A 16,681-nucleotide genomic window follows, 5' to 3' on the forward strand; every position below is an offset into this window, starting at 1 on the left:
CCTTAATGGACTACTCCCTCCCTGGCTGCCATTATCCTTCCTCTGACAAAACACGTGCACACACACAAACACACATACACCCACCCCACTTCTGCCATGCACTCAATAGTCTTTCTCAGTGCTGTCTAGTGGAAATAATGTAGGACACATATGTAACTTAAAATTTTCTAGTGATTACATTTTTCAAAAAGTAAAAACAAACAGGTAAAATCAATTTTAATGATAGGTTTTACTTAGCCCAATATAGCCAAAATATTATCATTCAACATGTAACTAATATAAAAACTATTGACTATAAAAATGAATAGGGTATTTTATAGTATTTTTTTATACTAAGGCTTTGAAATATGGTATGTGTTTTACACTTAGACTGAATCTTGGCTAGACACATTTCAAGTGCTCTATAGTACATACAGCTAGCCGGTATGGTGTAGGGCAACAAAGTGGAGCCTCTGTCAGATTCAGACTGGTAGATGACTGAATAGATGAATTCAATTTCCATGAGCCTTCTGGCAAAGCTTGTCCTGATCTTCCTAAGTGTAGGCTGAGTCTCTCTCCTCCCTCTCCATAGCACTTGGGACAAAGTCCTCTCTGTGGAGAAGAGGAGAGCAGGAAAAACAAAAAGGAAATCTGATTCCCCTTGATATCCTACTGGGAGCACACAGTTGGTGCTTGGTGTTTGATAAATGAAGAAAGGATTGTGAGTTTTCATAAAAAACAGGATTTAGTGGAGGACTACATAACTAAAGCAGCTTCTATAAAGCTATTAAAAAATGTGTCCCAGGACAAAGGTGTTTGAGTTGTGTTCCTAGAGTTCCCTTCCCAGGACTTGAAGGCAGGAAAATGGTAGGGCTCTGGCCTCCCTTCCTTTCAAACCAGAGTTAATTTGCTTTTATCTGATTTATATACTAGTGTTCTGGATAAAGAGCTTATTTTTTAAAAGTTTCCTGCAAAAAATATTTGAAAATCAGTTTTAGAAGCATAGTAGTAAAAGTAGGGTGCACATTACATGCAGTAGGCCAAAAGTCAGACTGCATTTCCAGAGCCTTAGGTCTTGGGCATGCCTGGCCCTGGTTCAGCTTACTTTGGTGGGAGAACCTGACTTGGCCTGGAGGATTTCATGGTCTGGTGGGACATGGGACTGCTGCATATGAAGCTACCAGAAGAGGAAGAGCCCTGGGCTGCTGGGCTTCAGAAGACCTGAAGTCTAGTCTTGGCTCAGCCAGACCTGCTAGTGAGACTTTATGCTAGGCCTACCCTTCTCTGGGTCTCAGACTCCTCCACTGGAAAACAAGGGATTAAATTAGATGATACCCTTTAAGTTCTGACTTTCTATGATATACTCTTCAGAATAATAAGTAATCAAGGTTTATGCATGCAGCATATTGCTCATCACTCTTTAGTACCATTTAGGTCATCTTGCTTTGTGCTCTAGTTAATTGTATCTGTGCCTAATGTGTGTCTCCCCCACTGGATGTAAATCCTTTGAGGTTGTATCTGATTCATCTTTGTGTTCACCCACTGGGCCTGGCACAGGCAGGCCTGAGCACCCATTTGCTGTCAGTATACATCTGTGGAATTAAGTTGCCATAATAAATGTGTAAAACCATCAGAGGTCAGGTGACTTAGAACCACATTTATGGCACAGATATAGGATAAGGCCAGAGGAGTGAGAGACAGGTACTGGGGTGGGACTGTCTGCAAAGGCTTCTTAGAAAAGGAAGATGCTTAGCTGAAGAGTGTAGGAAGAGGGCACAAGCCCCAAAGGGCTGTTTTTTCTTCCTAGTCTCTTACTTGCTTTCCATGAATAGGTGAGTTCTTGGTAGGTGGTGTATGTTTGTGCTTATAAGCATCTAAGAAACAAGGACACCCACTGGGACATTTAGAAGTGATGCCAAGGGGGGGCCCTGGATGGCTCAGTCAGTTAAGTTCAGGTCATGATCTCCTGGTTTGTGAGTTCAAGCCTCACGTCTGGCTCTGTGCTGACAGCTCAGAGTCTGGAGCCTGCTTTGGATTCTGTGTCTCCCTCTCTCTCTGCCTCTCTCCTGCTCACACTCTGTCTCTCTGAAAGAAAAATAAACACTAAAAAAAAATTTAGATCCTCTGTCCCCCACTCTCTCTGCCTCTCCCTCCCTGCCCTCCCCTGCTCTCATGCATGCTCTCTCTCTCTCTCAAAAATAAACATTAAAAAAAAAAAGTGAGATGATATATGAGAGTATTTGGTAGAGGTAGAACAGAGAGATCACAGATAGCTTCTGGAGCCAGACAGTCCAGGATTCAATTCCTGGTTGTATCACTTACGTTGAGACCTTTGACAAGTCATATGAACTCTCTCATTCATTCTTTGAACACATTTTATTGAAAACTTTCTCTAGGCTAGGTATAATGTCACATGGCAATGACACAGAGGTGAAAACACAGATAAGTCCCTATCCTGATGTAACTAGCAAGGGAGATAGATCTTAAACAGGTAAGTATACAAAAGTACAGAGTGCTGTAAGAGCATAGAACAGAGCCATTTAGTTTCATTTTAAAATGGGAATGACAATACTATGTGCTTTGTGGGATTATGAGATAATGCAAGTTGAGTGTTGAGCAGATTGCCCAGAGTACGACAAACATTTTCTATATGCCCATGACTTGGCTCCCCTAAAAAAGCAGGGCAGAGACAGAAAGGAGGAAGAAAAAAAGCCCTGAAATGATCTCACCTCTGCCCTGGTGTCTTCCGAACAGGTCTTCCCAGCTTAGTCTGCATGAGCTCCAGCCCCGATAGCTCACGCATGGCACACACAGGTCTTCTGTTCAGCCCCAGTTGCAGCATCTTCAGATTAACCCTAATTCTGAGTTGTCCTTTCTCTGATGTGGCTTAGGGGACTCAGGCTTGGTGGGGCTCCTCTTGGTCCCCTGGTGTTCCCTCTCTCAGCCTGCCTTTTAAGGAGTCTCTCTTTCATTACGCCCCTTTATTGCTACCACCAAAGACAAGCCCGATGTTTCATTTCGTGACATGGGAAGATGATGAGCAAAACAGGAGATAGCAAAAAAGAACAAATAGGGGAAGTGACAAATGAAACAAAGTTCTAGAGTTGCGTCCTCTGATCCATTGTTCCTGAATCCCTCTGAGGAACTAACTAGATGGGGGAAGGAAGGACTAGGGGCTTGCCTGATCTAGTGGAGGGTCTCTCCTCCCAGGCAGGCAGAATAATAGTTAGTTGCCTTGTTTGCCTCCAGAACACCTTTGCATCTTTGTACCACCAAACTGGGTGGTACAGGTCATTTGGCATAATCCCCTCTGGGAATTCCTCCTTCTTCAGCTCTGGTGAGTTCCAGGAGCGATTCAGTTGGTGCAGAGTCACACAGCAGTGCCTGGATGTGAATCTAGGCAATCTAATTGCAGAACCCCTCCCCCTCACTCCATCTGTGTGCCTCTGCACAGCCTCACTGATTGCTTTAGGCAGTTACTTGTTCCTCCTCTGTGCTCCCTCACTTGCCCCTGTACCATTTCCTCTCAAGACATTATCAATAAGTGCTCAATAAGTGAATATTACTATTCATATACAAATTCCCCCCAAAACCAAACTCTTCGAGGATAGGAACTGGGTTGTTATGAACAGGTGTTCAGTATATGTTAAGTCAATTAATGAACATTGGTAGTAATATTCTAGACTTGGTTTTGGGAGAGGAGGTGATTTTCTTTGTGAAACTAGCATAGGAAGAATTGTTAGAAGCCAAGATCTCTCTCTTCCTAACCCAGCCAGACCCTGTACAGCTTCGCAGTAATAGCTGTACTTGCCATTTTTGGACACCAGGGAGCGCCACTAATAACACAGCCCAAACTCAGGGATTCTAAACTTTTGTGAGCAGCTTTAGGACTCTGTTACACTTCTACTGGAGATACTATCACTTTCAAAATGAAAGCTATTGGTAACCAGAAACTCTGTGGTATAGAGGAATGACAGCCAGGGACAAGACAGCCGGTTCATAGAGAACACACATCATTCATTTATGCATTTTTATTGAGTACCAGCTATGTACTTCATGTTCCTGGGAGAATATGAAGATGAATGAAATTCAGTCCTTGATGAACTCAGAAGCTAATGGGGAAGACAGATACTAATGAGAGAATCATAATCCAGTTATATAAGTACTCTAAGATATAGCAGAAGACTGGAGACACAGGGCAAGTCAGACAAGGTGCCAAAGGAATGAAGGGGTGACTTTTGAGCTGGGTATTTTTAAAAAAAATTTTTTTGGACTAATAACTTTTGGTTCACGCTATGCTGTCATCATTGGTTAAAGCATGGGTGCTTTTCTTTCACTGGAGCTAAGACTTGAAGAATAGAGAGAAAATCCTAAGGGAGAGAGCTTGATGTGGTGGCCTCAGCCTCATTTTCTTAATCTATAATGAGTATAGCCTCTGTCTTATCTAGCAGAGCTCTTTTGAAGGAAGGATGAGATAGTAGATGTGAAAACTCTTGCAAATAGTGACATAGAGGCATGACAATTGTTAATCCAATTTGATTTAACCAACATCTGCAGAAAATCAGGAGCAAGGCCCTAAGAGGAATTCAAGGGAGATACACCCGGTGTATGGTAAAGGCTTGGTATATAGGTTTAAAAAAGAGAGAGGGGCACCTGGGTTCTCAGGTGATTAAGCGTCTGATTCTTGACTTCAGCTTAGGTCATGATCTTGTGGTTTGTGGGCTCAGGCCCTGCATCCAGCTCTGCACTGATAGTGTGGAGCCTGCTTGGAATTCTCTGTCTCTCTCCCTCTCTGCCCCTCCCTGCTCATGTGCCCTCTCTCTCCAGATAAATAAAGAAACATTAAAAAAAAAAAGAAAGAAAGAAAGAAAGAAAGAAAGAAAGAAAGAAAAGAAAAAGAGAGGTGGGAAAAAATAAGCTCTTTGGTTCCTCCTGAGACTCATAATGTGATGAAGGGTTCTTGCAGAAGCTACACTGACATGAGGACCCAACATAGGGGCTATTGAGGTGAGAGTCACAGCTTCAGATCCAGGAAGATCCATGAAGTCTCAGGATTTTCCTGTTTTGTAGAATATCAAAGCCAAACTGGATTAATAATCTGGTACTTATCCATCCTATAGTTGGGGAGACTGAGATCCAGAGGGAACTGGCTTTTCTGATGTTACATCATGATGTTGCAGGCAGAAAGAGAGAAAACCAAAATGTTTCTCCTGTTATCCAGGCCAGGGCTTTGGTTCCCAGGTACCATCTATTTTTATTTTTAATTGTGGTAAATTACACATAACATAAAGTTTACCTTCTTTACCATTAAAAAAAGTTTGTTTATTTATTTATTTGGGGGGGGGGGGGAAGGAAAGAGAGAGAGGGAGAGAGAGAATCCCAAGCAGGCTCTGCACTGTCAGCATGAAGCCTGATGTGGGGCTTGAACCCACAAACTATGAGATCATGACCAGAACCAAAATCAAGAGTTGGATGCTCAACCGACTGAGCCACCCAGGTGCCCCAGCTTCTTCACCATTTCTAACTGTATGGTTCAGTCATGTAAGGTACATTCATATTGTTTGGCAGCCAGTCTCCAGAACACTTTTCATCTTGAAAAACTGAAACTGTATTCATTAAAAATTGCCTATCCTCTCCTGGCAACCACCATCCTACTTTCTGACCCTCTGAATTTCACTCTAGGTACCTCAAAGAAGTTGAATCGTATAGTATTTGTCTTCTGTGACCAGCTTATTTTACTTAGCATAATGTCCTGAAGGTTCATCCATGTTGTAGCATGTAGAATTTCCTTCCTTTTTAAGGCTGAATGATATTCCACTGTATGTATATACCACATTTTGTTTATTCATTTATCTGTCCATGGACACTCAGATTGCTTCTACATTTTGGCAATTGTGAATAGTGCTGCTATGAACATAGGTGTGCAAATATGTCTTTGAGGTACACCTGTGTGGCTCAGATAGTTAAGCATCCTACTTTTGATTTCAGCTGGAATCATGATCTCCCGGTTGTGAGATTGAGCCCCGCATTAGGGCTCTGCGCTGACAGCATTGAGTCTGCTTGGGATTCTCCCTCTCTCCCTCCCTCTCTGCCCTTCCCCATCATGTGCTCATGCCCACTCTCTTTCTCTCTCTCTCTCTCAAAATGAATAAACATTAAAAAAAAAGTTTCAAATATCTCTTTGAAACCCTGCTTTCAATTTTTTGAGTATATATTCAGAAGTTGAATTGCTGGATTGTATGTTAATTCTACTTTTAGTTACCAGGCACCATTTTAGCCTCATAGGAAATGCAGCATGCTCTGAGAGGTTCACGTTCTTGATGTGAATTGGTAATAGACCCTCACTTCCTGCCTTCAAGACCTAGGCTTTTTGTATTAAATGGGCTTTGCACCCGTACTGCCAAAGAAATCGTGTGGTAGTTAAGAGAAATAATGCAGTCGAGTTTAAAGGAAGTTAAGCATGCTTTACTTTCTTTTTCTCTAGTGTGTTCTCTTAGACAAATGAGTGAACAGGCAGGTTGGCTTAGGCAGAAATGATAAACTAGCAATCTGTGTGATTAATTTATGCTACAAATGTGTTTTGTCTGGTCTGTACAGGGTTTTTTACTTAAATTAATTGCTAGAACTAAAAAAAAGGGATATGTCATATAAAAGTCCAGTTTTTAACCTTCTCTTAATGATCCAACAATTACAAGTCCACCTTCTTGCCTGCTCTCCAGTGTGCCACAGTCCCCACCACTCCCTATATCCCACCTACTTCCCTCAATTATATTATCTATCTGCCATTTGAGCTTTAGACCCCAGACTCAGAGCATATGTCTAACAGAACCTAGGTCAGGGGCTCATCTTCTGCTCTGTCCAATTTCCCAGCACAGAGTTGTTATTCAAGAAATATTTTGGTGGTTAAATGAATTAACTCATGTCCACCAGCTTTTACTGAGCACTTATTATGTGCAGAGCCAGGGACTGGATCCTCCTTTCTCAGAAATGGATAAAGCACAGTTCCCTGACCTCTGAAAACTCAACCTTATGGGGTGGAGGGAGGCAGACATTAGTATGCTCCAGTTCTGGACTAGAGGCACTGGTCAGAAGTGGGAGATTCTGAGGAGAAGACCTTGAACCGTATCTGGAAGAAGGAGAGGACAGCTATATGAGGAGCTAGAGGTAGGAGGGCAGAGAAGCCACAGCAGATACAAAGGCTGGATGGTGAAGGTTCAATGTGTTTGAGGAACTTTAAAGAAGGCCAGTGGGACTGGAGCTTAAGAAGAGAGTGGGGGAGAGTGGTAGTAGATGACGTTAGACGTGTATTTTTGTATCAACAGCCTAACCCTTAAGCCAGGCAGCTGTTAGGCAAATCCACGTTCTGGTCTTCTGAGGGCTCGCTCAGAACAGGTAGCTGGCTTAGCACGGTCAGTCAGAGGAGGACCTGGGCCTAATCCCTTCCCCTGACTCCAGTGCCAAGGACAGGGTAGGGCACAGAGCAGGTTTTAGTAAAGATCTGCTGACAGCGTACTCGAGAGAGAACAGGAAATGCAGGCTCTGTTGAAGGAGGCCCAGGCGCGGCTCTCTCTTGATTGGGGCACTCATTCTAGGTCGCTAACACCTCCTCCAAGCGACACAGGGAGCTGGGAGAGTGAGAGGCAGAGAGGAACCAGCCACAGGCCCTACCCACAAAAACCTCAAAGGGGAGGGGATTTGAGGAGCAGGTAGGAAAATAGGCTGTGACAATTGAGGGAGGGGATCCGACTTCGCTTGGATGAGGCGGGGAGAGGGGTCAGGAAAGCAGATGGGTCCTTTAGCTGAGACGTAAGGGATGTGCAAGGCAATTTTACGTATAGCGTTTTGTACGTTTCATTTTGTTTTCTGGCATTATTTCCTCTGAAAGCACTCGCAGTCCTTAATGGGCTGCCCCGGGGCGGGTCCTTGCTTCACTCCCCAACCCTCTGCAAAGGGGCAGGGCCTCCCAGGAGCTCCAGTCTTGTCTGCAGCACCCAGATTTGTCCGCCAGGGGCCGCTGCGCACGGGTGACTAAGCGCGCAGGTTCCTAAACTGCAGAGAGGAGAAAGCTGATTGGCTGCGCGGTGCGGCGGGCGGGCGGAGCCTGAAAGCGGGTCCGGGGTGGGGGCTGGGAGCGTGCCCCCGGCCCAACCGTGCCAGGCCGTTGTCGCTTTAGGCAGCCCGGGACTGCGATCATTGTGCCAGGGGCCTCTGTCCAACCCCGCTCTAGAGCTGAGGCGACTGGAGCATCACCGAAGCCCGGAGACCCGGGCAGGGTAGTTACTGTCGCCGTCGCCGCAGGCCTGGGTTACCTGAGCAACTGCGTGTCCGTGGCCCGCCAGCCCAACCGCGGGCGGTTAGAGCGGGAGAGACTCCCGTGAGGGAAGGGGAGGTCGGGACCGGACCATTGGTGCGGGAGGAGTGTCCTGGCAGAGACTAGGGCGGGCCGGGGTCTGGGGAAGCCAACCGCGGGCTGGGGGCACCCGGCAGAAGCTTCCAACAGGTTATTCCGGGATAAGCCCGGCGCTGGGGCGGGCCGGGCTTCGCTGGGGGCCGGGCGGCGCGGGGCGGGCCTGCAGGAGAGCACGCCCCCGCCCGCCCCGGGCCCGCCCCGCGCCGCCCGCCAGCTTGCCGGGGAGCCGCTGTCCCGGGCCTGGCGAGTGCGCGTCCGCCGGCTGAACCTGGGCACCGCCGCTCGCCTGGGCACGGGACTGGGCGGGGGCGCTGACCTCGGCCTAGGAGGCCTGGGATCCCGGAGCCGCCCGCGCCCGCGGGGACCTGCGAGTTGCACGCCCTCTCCCAGCCTGTGCTGCTCGCGGCTACTCGGCGGGGCGAGGCCAGGTGCCCCCCTCTTCCCCTTCCTTCCCTCCCTCCCCCACTCCGGTGTCCGCGGGAGATCCCGCCCGTCCGCCCCCCTCCCGCAGAGGTGTAGCCCGCTGCGGAGCTGACAGCGGCCCCGCAGCCACCCTGTCCAAACTCTCCGGAAGCGGCCGGAGCAGACCCGGCGCTCAGGCCGCCGCAGCTCCCGCGGACCCACTGTTGGACCGGAGGCACCCGCCCTCCTCCCGCGCCCAAACTTGGAGCACTTGACCTTTGGCTGTCGGAGGAGGCAGGCCGGCGGGTGGCTGGACAGCTGCGGCGCCTCGAGGGCATCTTGCCTGGGGTTCCAGGACTGTCGGCTATACTTCTGGGCTCCCGGCTTTGCCTCTGGGATCCCGAGGTGTCCACATCAGGCGCATGTTGACTGAGACCTAGAGTCATGGATGTGTGCGCCCGTGTTGCCCTGTGGCTCCTCTGGGGGCTCCTCCTGCATCACGGCCAGAGCCTCAGCCATAGCCACAGCGAGAAGGGTACAGGAACCGGCTCAGGGGCTAGTTCTGAGGAGTCCACTGCAGCAGGTAAGGCCTTGCCACGGGCTGTACTGGGCTGGGGGCGTTGACTCAGAACTGAGGTGCCTGAATGGGCAGGTGGAACCTTAGGTTTCTACATATGAAGTTGATGGAGGACCCACACATGGCACTGTCTATTCTCAGTAACCCAAGGAGTTCTTTCTGTTCAAGAGTCACGGCTAATGTTTCTGTCTCTCGTGAACAACTTTCCTCCTCCCTCCCCAGGATGTCTTTTGTCAGTAACCAGAAGAGGCTGGCCTTTGGGGCACCTTGGCCTTTCGGTTTATCAAGCCAGGACCCTTTCTCAGGACTACTTGTCAGGAAGAATGGTTTGGGCAGATGATAAGTCTATTGCTCTTGGCCAGTTTCAGCACTTGGCAGCACAGGGGAGGTTGAGGCCACTTGGGTTGGGCAGGGAAAGTCAGGGCTGGGCCAGCCCTCTTGCCCTATAGCTTGGTGTTAAGGTGTGTCTTTCTGTTCCAACAAGCGTGGGAAACTTAGTCCCACCCTTCCCTTAGGTAATCTTCTGTCTTTAGCTATCCCATTTGAAATATCCACATAGTTCCTTAGAATCCCACTTACCACGAGGGAGTTAAATGGCTTTTTCTTATCATAGGTATGGTATGATTTCTGGGACCACTTGATGTATTCTGTTTCTTCTGACTGATCAGGGTAGGGATTCTATAACATGTTTGATCTGTTTTTCCTTATGCAAATCATGGAGACTTGTCAGATATCGGGAGCTTTGGTGTTCTGTTGCAGAAGGAAAGAGTACTTTTGTAAAATTCATTTGTTTTACACAAGGCTTAGAAGGAATTCCGTTTTCTTTCCCCATTTCTCGCACTCTGTTATTGTGATCTATCCAAAGTAGTGGGGTGCAGAGTGGGGAGGGTTTATAGCTGAGTTCTTGATGAAGGTAGGCAAGCTTAAATGAGGGGACTGCTCAATGGATACCCATTGATACAAGGAGGAAAAGGAAACATAGGTCATGGTGGCTGGGAAGTTTCATGGATGGATCCAGATGATGGCTTTGGTGATAGATTATTTGTTGGAAAACTCCCTTTTTTAACTTCTTTGATTCGGGTGAGTGTGATTCCAGATATCTGAAGGGCTGGGTTCCAATTGAGGTCAGGATTGTCCTGTGTCCAAGCATAGCACCTAGGCTGTTATTTTGAAGATAGGTCTTTCTCACATATTAAACCTCTTTCTCCATATGCTATCTCCTTGGCCCCTGAAATGTAGCTCAAAGCTTGGTTTTTGCTGGGTTTATGAAGGGAAAGACTAGTAGGCAGATGTAGATCAAACTGGAGCATCTCTGCTGTTTCAGTGACATTCCTGTTTATAACTGATAAGATGGTCCTTTTCTCACCCTAAAATATGAGTGCCTGGCATAAAATGAGTTTTTTTTGGGGGGGGGGTTATATCTTAGACACAGGCTAAAGGGATAAAGTTTTGAATTTTAGGCATTAGCTTGCTATCAAGATTTGTGTGTATGTACACGTGTGTGATCACACCTGCCTAAAGTAAGAGGCATTCTAGCATCCCTCAGAACCACCCCATGACTTGGGCTTAGGGGGACAGCCCTCTTTACAACATATCTTAAAGGACTGGCTATGCTGATTATATCACTTAGACCTCTTGTTTGGTTTGGTTCCTCTCAGTTCAGAAATTAGTTTCTGTTAGGGGTGCCTGGGTGGCTCAGTCAGTTGGGTGTCCAACTCTGGATTGCGGCTTGTGTCATGCTTGTGTGGTTCATGAGTTTGAGCTCCGTATTGGGCTCTGCACTGATGGCACAGAATGTGCTTGGAATTCTATCTCTGCCTCTCTCCCGCTCTCTCTCAAAAATTAATGAACAATAGAGGTGCCTGGTGACTCCGTTGGTTAAGTGTCCGACTTTGGCTCAGGTCATGATCTCATTGTTCTTGAGATCGAGACCCATGTTGGGTTTTGTGCTAATGGTATGGAACCTGCCTGGGATTCTCTCTCTCTCTCTCTCTCCTTCTCTCTGCCCCTCTCTCACTTGCTCTCTCTCTCAAAATAAATAAATAAACTTAAAATACATAAATAAACATTAAAAAAATAAATTAGTTTCTGTTGTCACAATAATACTGAATACTAAGGAGGGAAGTCTCAGACAGATACCCTAGGTGCTGGGCATGGTTATAGTTTGTGGGAGCCTGGGGACCCCAGCACTATTGTTCTAGGAGTTTATCCCCTTGGGCCTGGCCTGTCTGGGACTTTGACTCAGGGACTCATTTTTTTGCAAAGAGGTGGTTCATAGACAGGACTCTGCTAAAGGATTTGAGGAGAAGCTTTCTATGCAGCCAGGCAGTCTCCTAGCTTTTCCAGTCCCCATGTATTCTTAGAACACAGGAATTTTACTTGTCTGTAAGCTTGCCATTTCTCTAATCAGATTCAGCATACCTAGTCAATTTATGTGTTCTCTACAGTTTATTTTTATTTATTTTTTTAGAATGTTTATTTATTTATTTTGAGAGAGAGTGAGAATGAGCGGGGGAGGGTCAGAGAGAAGGGGAGAGAGAGTATCCTAAGCAGGCTCTGCGATGTCAGTGCAGAGCCCGACGTGGGGCTGAATCTTACAAACGTTGAGATCACGACCTGAGTCAAAATCAAGAGTTGGATGCTTAACTGACTGAGCCACCCAGGTGCCCCAAATTTTTATATATATATATATTTTAATTGATTAACTTATTCATTAAATTTTTTTTAATGTGTATTCATTTTTGAGAGATGGAAAGAGAGCATGAGTCAGGGATGGGCTGAGAGAGAGGGAGACACAGAATCTGAAGCAGGCTCCAGGCTCTGAGCTGTCAGCACAGAGCCTAATGTGAGGCTTGAACCCATGGACCGTTAGATTGTAACCTGAGCCAAAGTCGGATGCTTAACCGACTGAGCCACCTACGCACCCCAAGATTTTTTTTAATTTTTAAGTAATCTATATACCCAATGTAGGACTTGAACCTAAGAGTCCAAGATCAAGAGTCATATGTCTACTGACTGAGCCAGCCAAGTGTCCCTTGCTCTCTACAGTTTATATTTTACAATTACACAGCTATTTTTCCTGTAAAAGTCTCATAATAGCCTACTAGAATGCATGGCAGGTGGTATTATCCCCTATTTTATAGATGAAGAAACTGGTTCTGTGCAGTCTTTAGACAAGTTTTAGATTTCTTCCATCTTCTTTGGCTCTGCTTTGTTAAAGGAGTGCTAGGCAGGGCTGAGAGAATGTTACTTTCTTCCTGGTGAATTATTTAGGCAGGCCCTGGTGACTGTAGCTGAGATCCAGATCTTCTTCAGGGGCCAGAGAATTGGATTTTTTTTCTCTTGTTGGATGTATATGTTTATCTGAAAGTCCTATTCCTTCAGTGAAGGCAGGTGCTCTACTATGAGGCTCTCTCATTGGACAGTAGGGAGGCCATTCTTGACACCTCTGACTCTCTGATGCCTGCACACCCAGCTGTGCTAAGTCACTTTCTCAGTAAAGATATGTGCATCAGAGTGCTACCCTGGGGACTGCATTTCTGAAGCTGTCCTGGAACTGATGCTTGGAACTTCCCATACACTCTGGGCTCATTGCTTCCAGAAACTCAAAATGTTTTCTGTAGAATGTTTGTGGGGGGATCCCAGGTGAGTCAGGTTGTGACTGCCAGTGTTGGAAATACTGAGGGTCTCTGATCAGGAACTGTGGTGTGACTCATTATAGCCACAACAGGGCCTTGCAGGATAGGCATCTAGGCAGTTTGTGGACTGCAGGCTGGTTTCTCAATCAATTCCTGAAGGTAGTGGGAAGGCAGAACTCTGCCTGCCCACCCGGCTAGTTGCTGCTGCCTCCGAGGCTATAAATGGCCTGGCCATCTTGGTGGCTATGCTAATTTTAGCTGAGGGTAGCTCCCGGAACTGGACTGGGGCCAAGAGCAGGTGGGTGGGACTTGGCTGAGGCTAATATTGGGGCTGAGAGAGGGTCACATTAATCCTGGGGCAGCTAGGACATCATCTGCATCCATACCTTGGCTTTGACAGTCACCTCTTAGCTAGGTTAATTTATTCAGCAAACCTCAAACAGTGGCAGGTCGTGTGCTATTTATTCAACAAATATTTGAGTGTCTTCTCTGGACCACACACTATATTTGGTGGTGGGAATTTAAGGATGAACAAAACAGACATGTTCTCTGCCCTCAAGGAGTTTACAGTCAGTCTAGTGGGGAAATAGGAAATAAATCCATAAATAAATATATTGTTTGGTGGGTGCTGCAAGAGAAAGCATAAGCAGAGTGCTGTTTGGAGAATAGGAGGAGGACAGAGATCCAGCTGAAGTAGCAACTCAGTGCCTAGTAAGACATTAATAACAGCAGCAATAATAGCAACTAGCCTTTGTGAGTTCTTAGTGTGTGGCAGGCATTATTCCAAACACTTTGTTTCATTTATTTCTTACGTGATCTGCTGTGCTAAGTATTAGCCCTGTTTTATATTTGAGGAAATGGAATCATAGAGAGGTTAAGTAACTTGCCCAAGGTTATACAGCCAGTGGGAAGTAGATCCAGTATTTGAATCCAGGCAGCCTGACTCTTCTCCCTGCCTTCACCTCAGCCCTTAGGTTACACACTCTCTCACAACTTGTGATAAATGCTGTGATAGAGGTATTGTATATACACACAAAAGAGTGTGGGAAGCCCAGAGGAGCAAGTGACTAACAGTGCCTGGGAGAGCTGGGGGAGGCATTTCGGTTTCCCCCATAATTTTTTCTCAGATCTTGGGAGATAAAAAGTGGTTGCCTAATTCAGAAGTTAAGAGGTGGAAACATCAGTTAGTTCAACCCACTTATTTTTACAAACGAGGAAACTGACATCCAGAGAAGCATCAAACCAAAGTTTCACAGTGGGTTACTGGTGGAACTAGATGAAGACAGTCGAGTCAAGGACCCTGACTTAATTGGTTATTCAATCCGCAAGCCCATAACGAGTGCTTACTGTTTGCTTTGCGCTATAAAAGAGACAGGGCTACCAAAGAAGTCTAAGTCTGGGGGGTAGGGGTGGGAATATTTATTTAGAGAATATTAAATGTAGCATAAAGCACAGGCTTAATGAAGCAAAAATCCAGGCAGTGTAGACACTGTAGGCTAAGGATTAAGAGAGCTGTGTGTGGGTTGGGCTAGGCTGAGGTGGCTGGGGAGGGCTTCCTGGAAGGAAGAGTTGGGTAGAGGCAGAAGGGAACGAGGAGGGAGTAGTGGTCTTGACTTGGGGAAGGCTGGAGGAAAGGGGGCATTGTAGATGTCTGGGTCACCAGGGTGAGCACATGGAGTCTCACTGTTTGGCGGCTGGCTGAACAATAACTGGGCAGGGTTGCTTCATACTTGGCCAGTTACCTCGCATGAGGGCCTGTAGACAGAAGATTGCGCTCAGATGTAATCTAGCGGCAGAGCTAAGAACTACCATAATTTTGAAATAATGATGAGTGTAAATAATATTTTGAGATGCCTACAACAGTGTAATGTAATGTGAAAGTGTCTATCATTTCTTTTGGTGACAAAATCATAGGTCCTGTTGGTAATACTGTGGTTGGTTGCCCATAATATATAATAGAAGGAAATATTAACTTTCAGTAAAAGAATATTGGAAATAAAGATGTAATTTCCTTCCCATCCAAATTCACAGTCCCCTCTGAATTCTGTCCATGGTCTCCTTAGGAATGTGGGGCCTTCATGTTAAGAACGCCTGTTCTCTGGCAAGGAAGGGACGAGGTCTTGTTGAGGGGAATGGTTTCCTAGGGCTCCACAGGACTTGGGTTTTGAGCACAAAGAGGCCCCTCATTTCCTGCTGAGTAACTTGGAGATACGTTGCTTAATGACTTCACGGGCATGCTGTGGTACGTTTCCCTTTATGGGAAATGATACTCCAGGAAACCTAGCAGCTCTGGCTGTTAGACTTCTAGGGAGAGAGAAAGACACCAAACTGGGCTTCCAACAGAACTTTCCCTTCCTTTCTTTCTTTCTTTCTTTCTTTCTTTCTTTCTTTCTTTCTTTCTTTCTTTCTTTCTTTCTCTCTCTCTCTCTCTCTCTCTCTCTCTCTCTCTCTCGTTACTGCTGATAAAAAATACGAAATATTTTGGGGCACCTGGGTGACTCAGTTGGTTGAATATCCAACTTCAGCTCAGGTCAGGATCTCGTGGTTTGTGGGTTCAAGACCTGTGTTGGGCTCTGTGCTGACAGCTTGAAGCCTGGAGCCTGTATCCCCTCCCTCTCCTTGCCCCTCCCCTGCTTGCGCTTTGTCTGTCTCTCTCTCAAAAATAAATAAACATTAAAAAAATATGAAATATTTAAGATATATAACAAACTGTAAAGAATAATACATTGCATACCATGTGCCCAGGACACAGTTTAAGAAATAAAGTAATAACAATACAGAACTTTCTTTATTACCCCCAGGACACTTTGTATAAATTTCTAATGTAGCACATAACACATTGTATATGTTTGCTCTCTCCCAAGTGTAAGCTCTGTGGAAGAAGGGAGGAGGGGTTGTCCTTTATTCATCTCTGTTTTTATTGTGCCTAGCCCTAAAACCTATTTTAAAGTTTGTTGGAAAAAGTGAAATCTGGGCCTGTTTGAATGGCTCATAATTTCTCTTTTCCTTTCAAACCATCACATTCTTGGCTTTTCCTCAATCTTTGGGGGTGCTGCTCACCCAGGGTACTTGATATTTTCATCCATGCTCAGAACTGTTCATTCCTTTATAATCTATTTTATTTTATTCTCAACTTTGGAAGTTGGTAGGACTGTTTTTATTATTATGCCCTTTTTAAAGGTGACAAATTTACAGCTGAGAAACTTGTGTTCTTGGTCCTATATAGTTCTGACAGGATCAGAAGTATAACTCTGGGGATCTGTGTTCTAAGCCTTTACTGTTTTCTTTCTTTCTTTCTTTCTTTCTTTCTTTCTTTCTTTCTTTCTTTCTTTCTTTCTTTCTTTCATCAGAACATAATACCTGTTGATGTGTTCCTCACTGATCTGAGGCCTTTTAGCCTAAGTGGTCTGGTGATAGCTGTATCAACATGGGTGTTTGAATAGTCTAGTCATATATCAGAAAGTACTGCTGCGGAGGCTGGTGGAGTCTACAATCTTAAGAACCATGCTATGCTGTTGGCATCCTCTGTGTATGTGCTTGCCTTCCTCAGTATACCATAAGCTCCTCGGGGCTTAGGACAGCAAGTTCCTAGCACGTTGCTTGGCATGTAGTATACTTTGTATTTTATAAAGTTTGTAGAACTAAACCGAAGGGGATTTGTTTTCTGATTCTGAT

The 16,681-nt window shown here is 45.8% G+C and overlaps 1 protein-coding gene across 5 annotated transcripts in view; it reads left to right on the plus strand.

Moving 5' to 3' along the window:
• Window positions 1-8,578: 8,578 nt before the first annotated feature.
• STIM1 (stromal interaction molecule 1) overlaps window positions 8,579-16,681 on the plus strand; it is a 185,286-nt gene continuing 177,183 nt past the window's right edge. For 3 of the 5 annotated variants that reach the window (XM_045484230.1, XM_045484226.1, XM_045484231.1), the window contains exon 1: window positions 8,592-9,374. In XM_045484230.1, coding sequence (XP_045340186.1) covers window positions 9,236-9,374 — 139 coding nt within the window. In that variant the 5' untranslated portion in view covers window positions 8,592-9,235. Of the gene's footprint in view, window positions 9,375-16,681 lie in introns of all 5 variants that reach the window. The other 2 variants (XM_045484229.1, XM_045484228.1) reach the window with 2 other exon arrangements.

This window comes from Leopardus geoffroyi, chromosome D1 (genome assembly GCF_018350155.1).
Source record: "Leopardus geoffroyi isolate Oge1 chromosome D1, O.geoffroyi_Oge1_pat1.0, whole genome shotgun sequence".
Taxonomy (NCBI): domain Eukaryota; kingdom Metazoa; phylum Chordata; class Mammalia; order Carnivora; family Felidae; genus Leopardus; species Leopardus geoffroyi.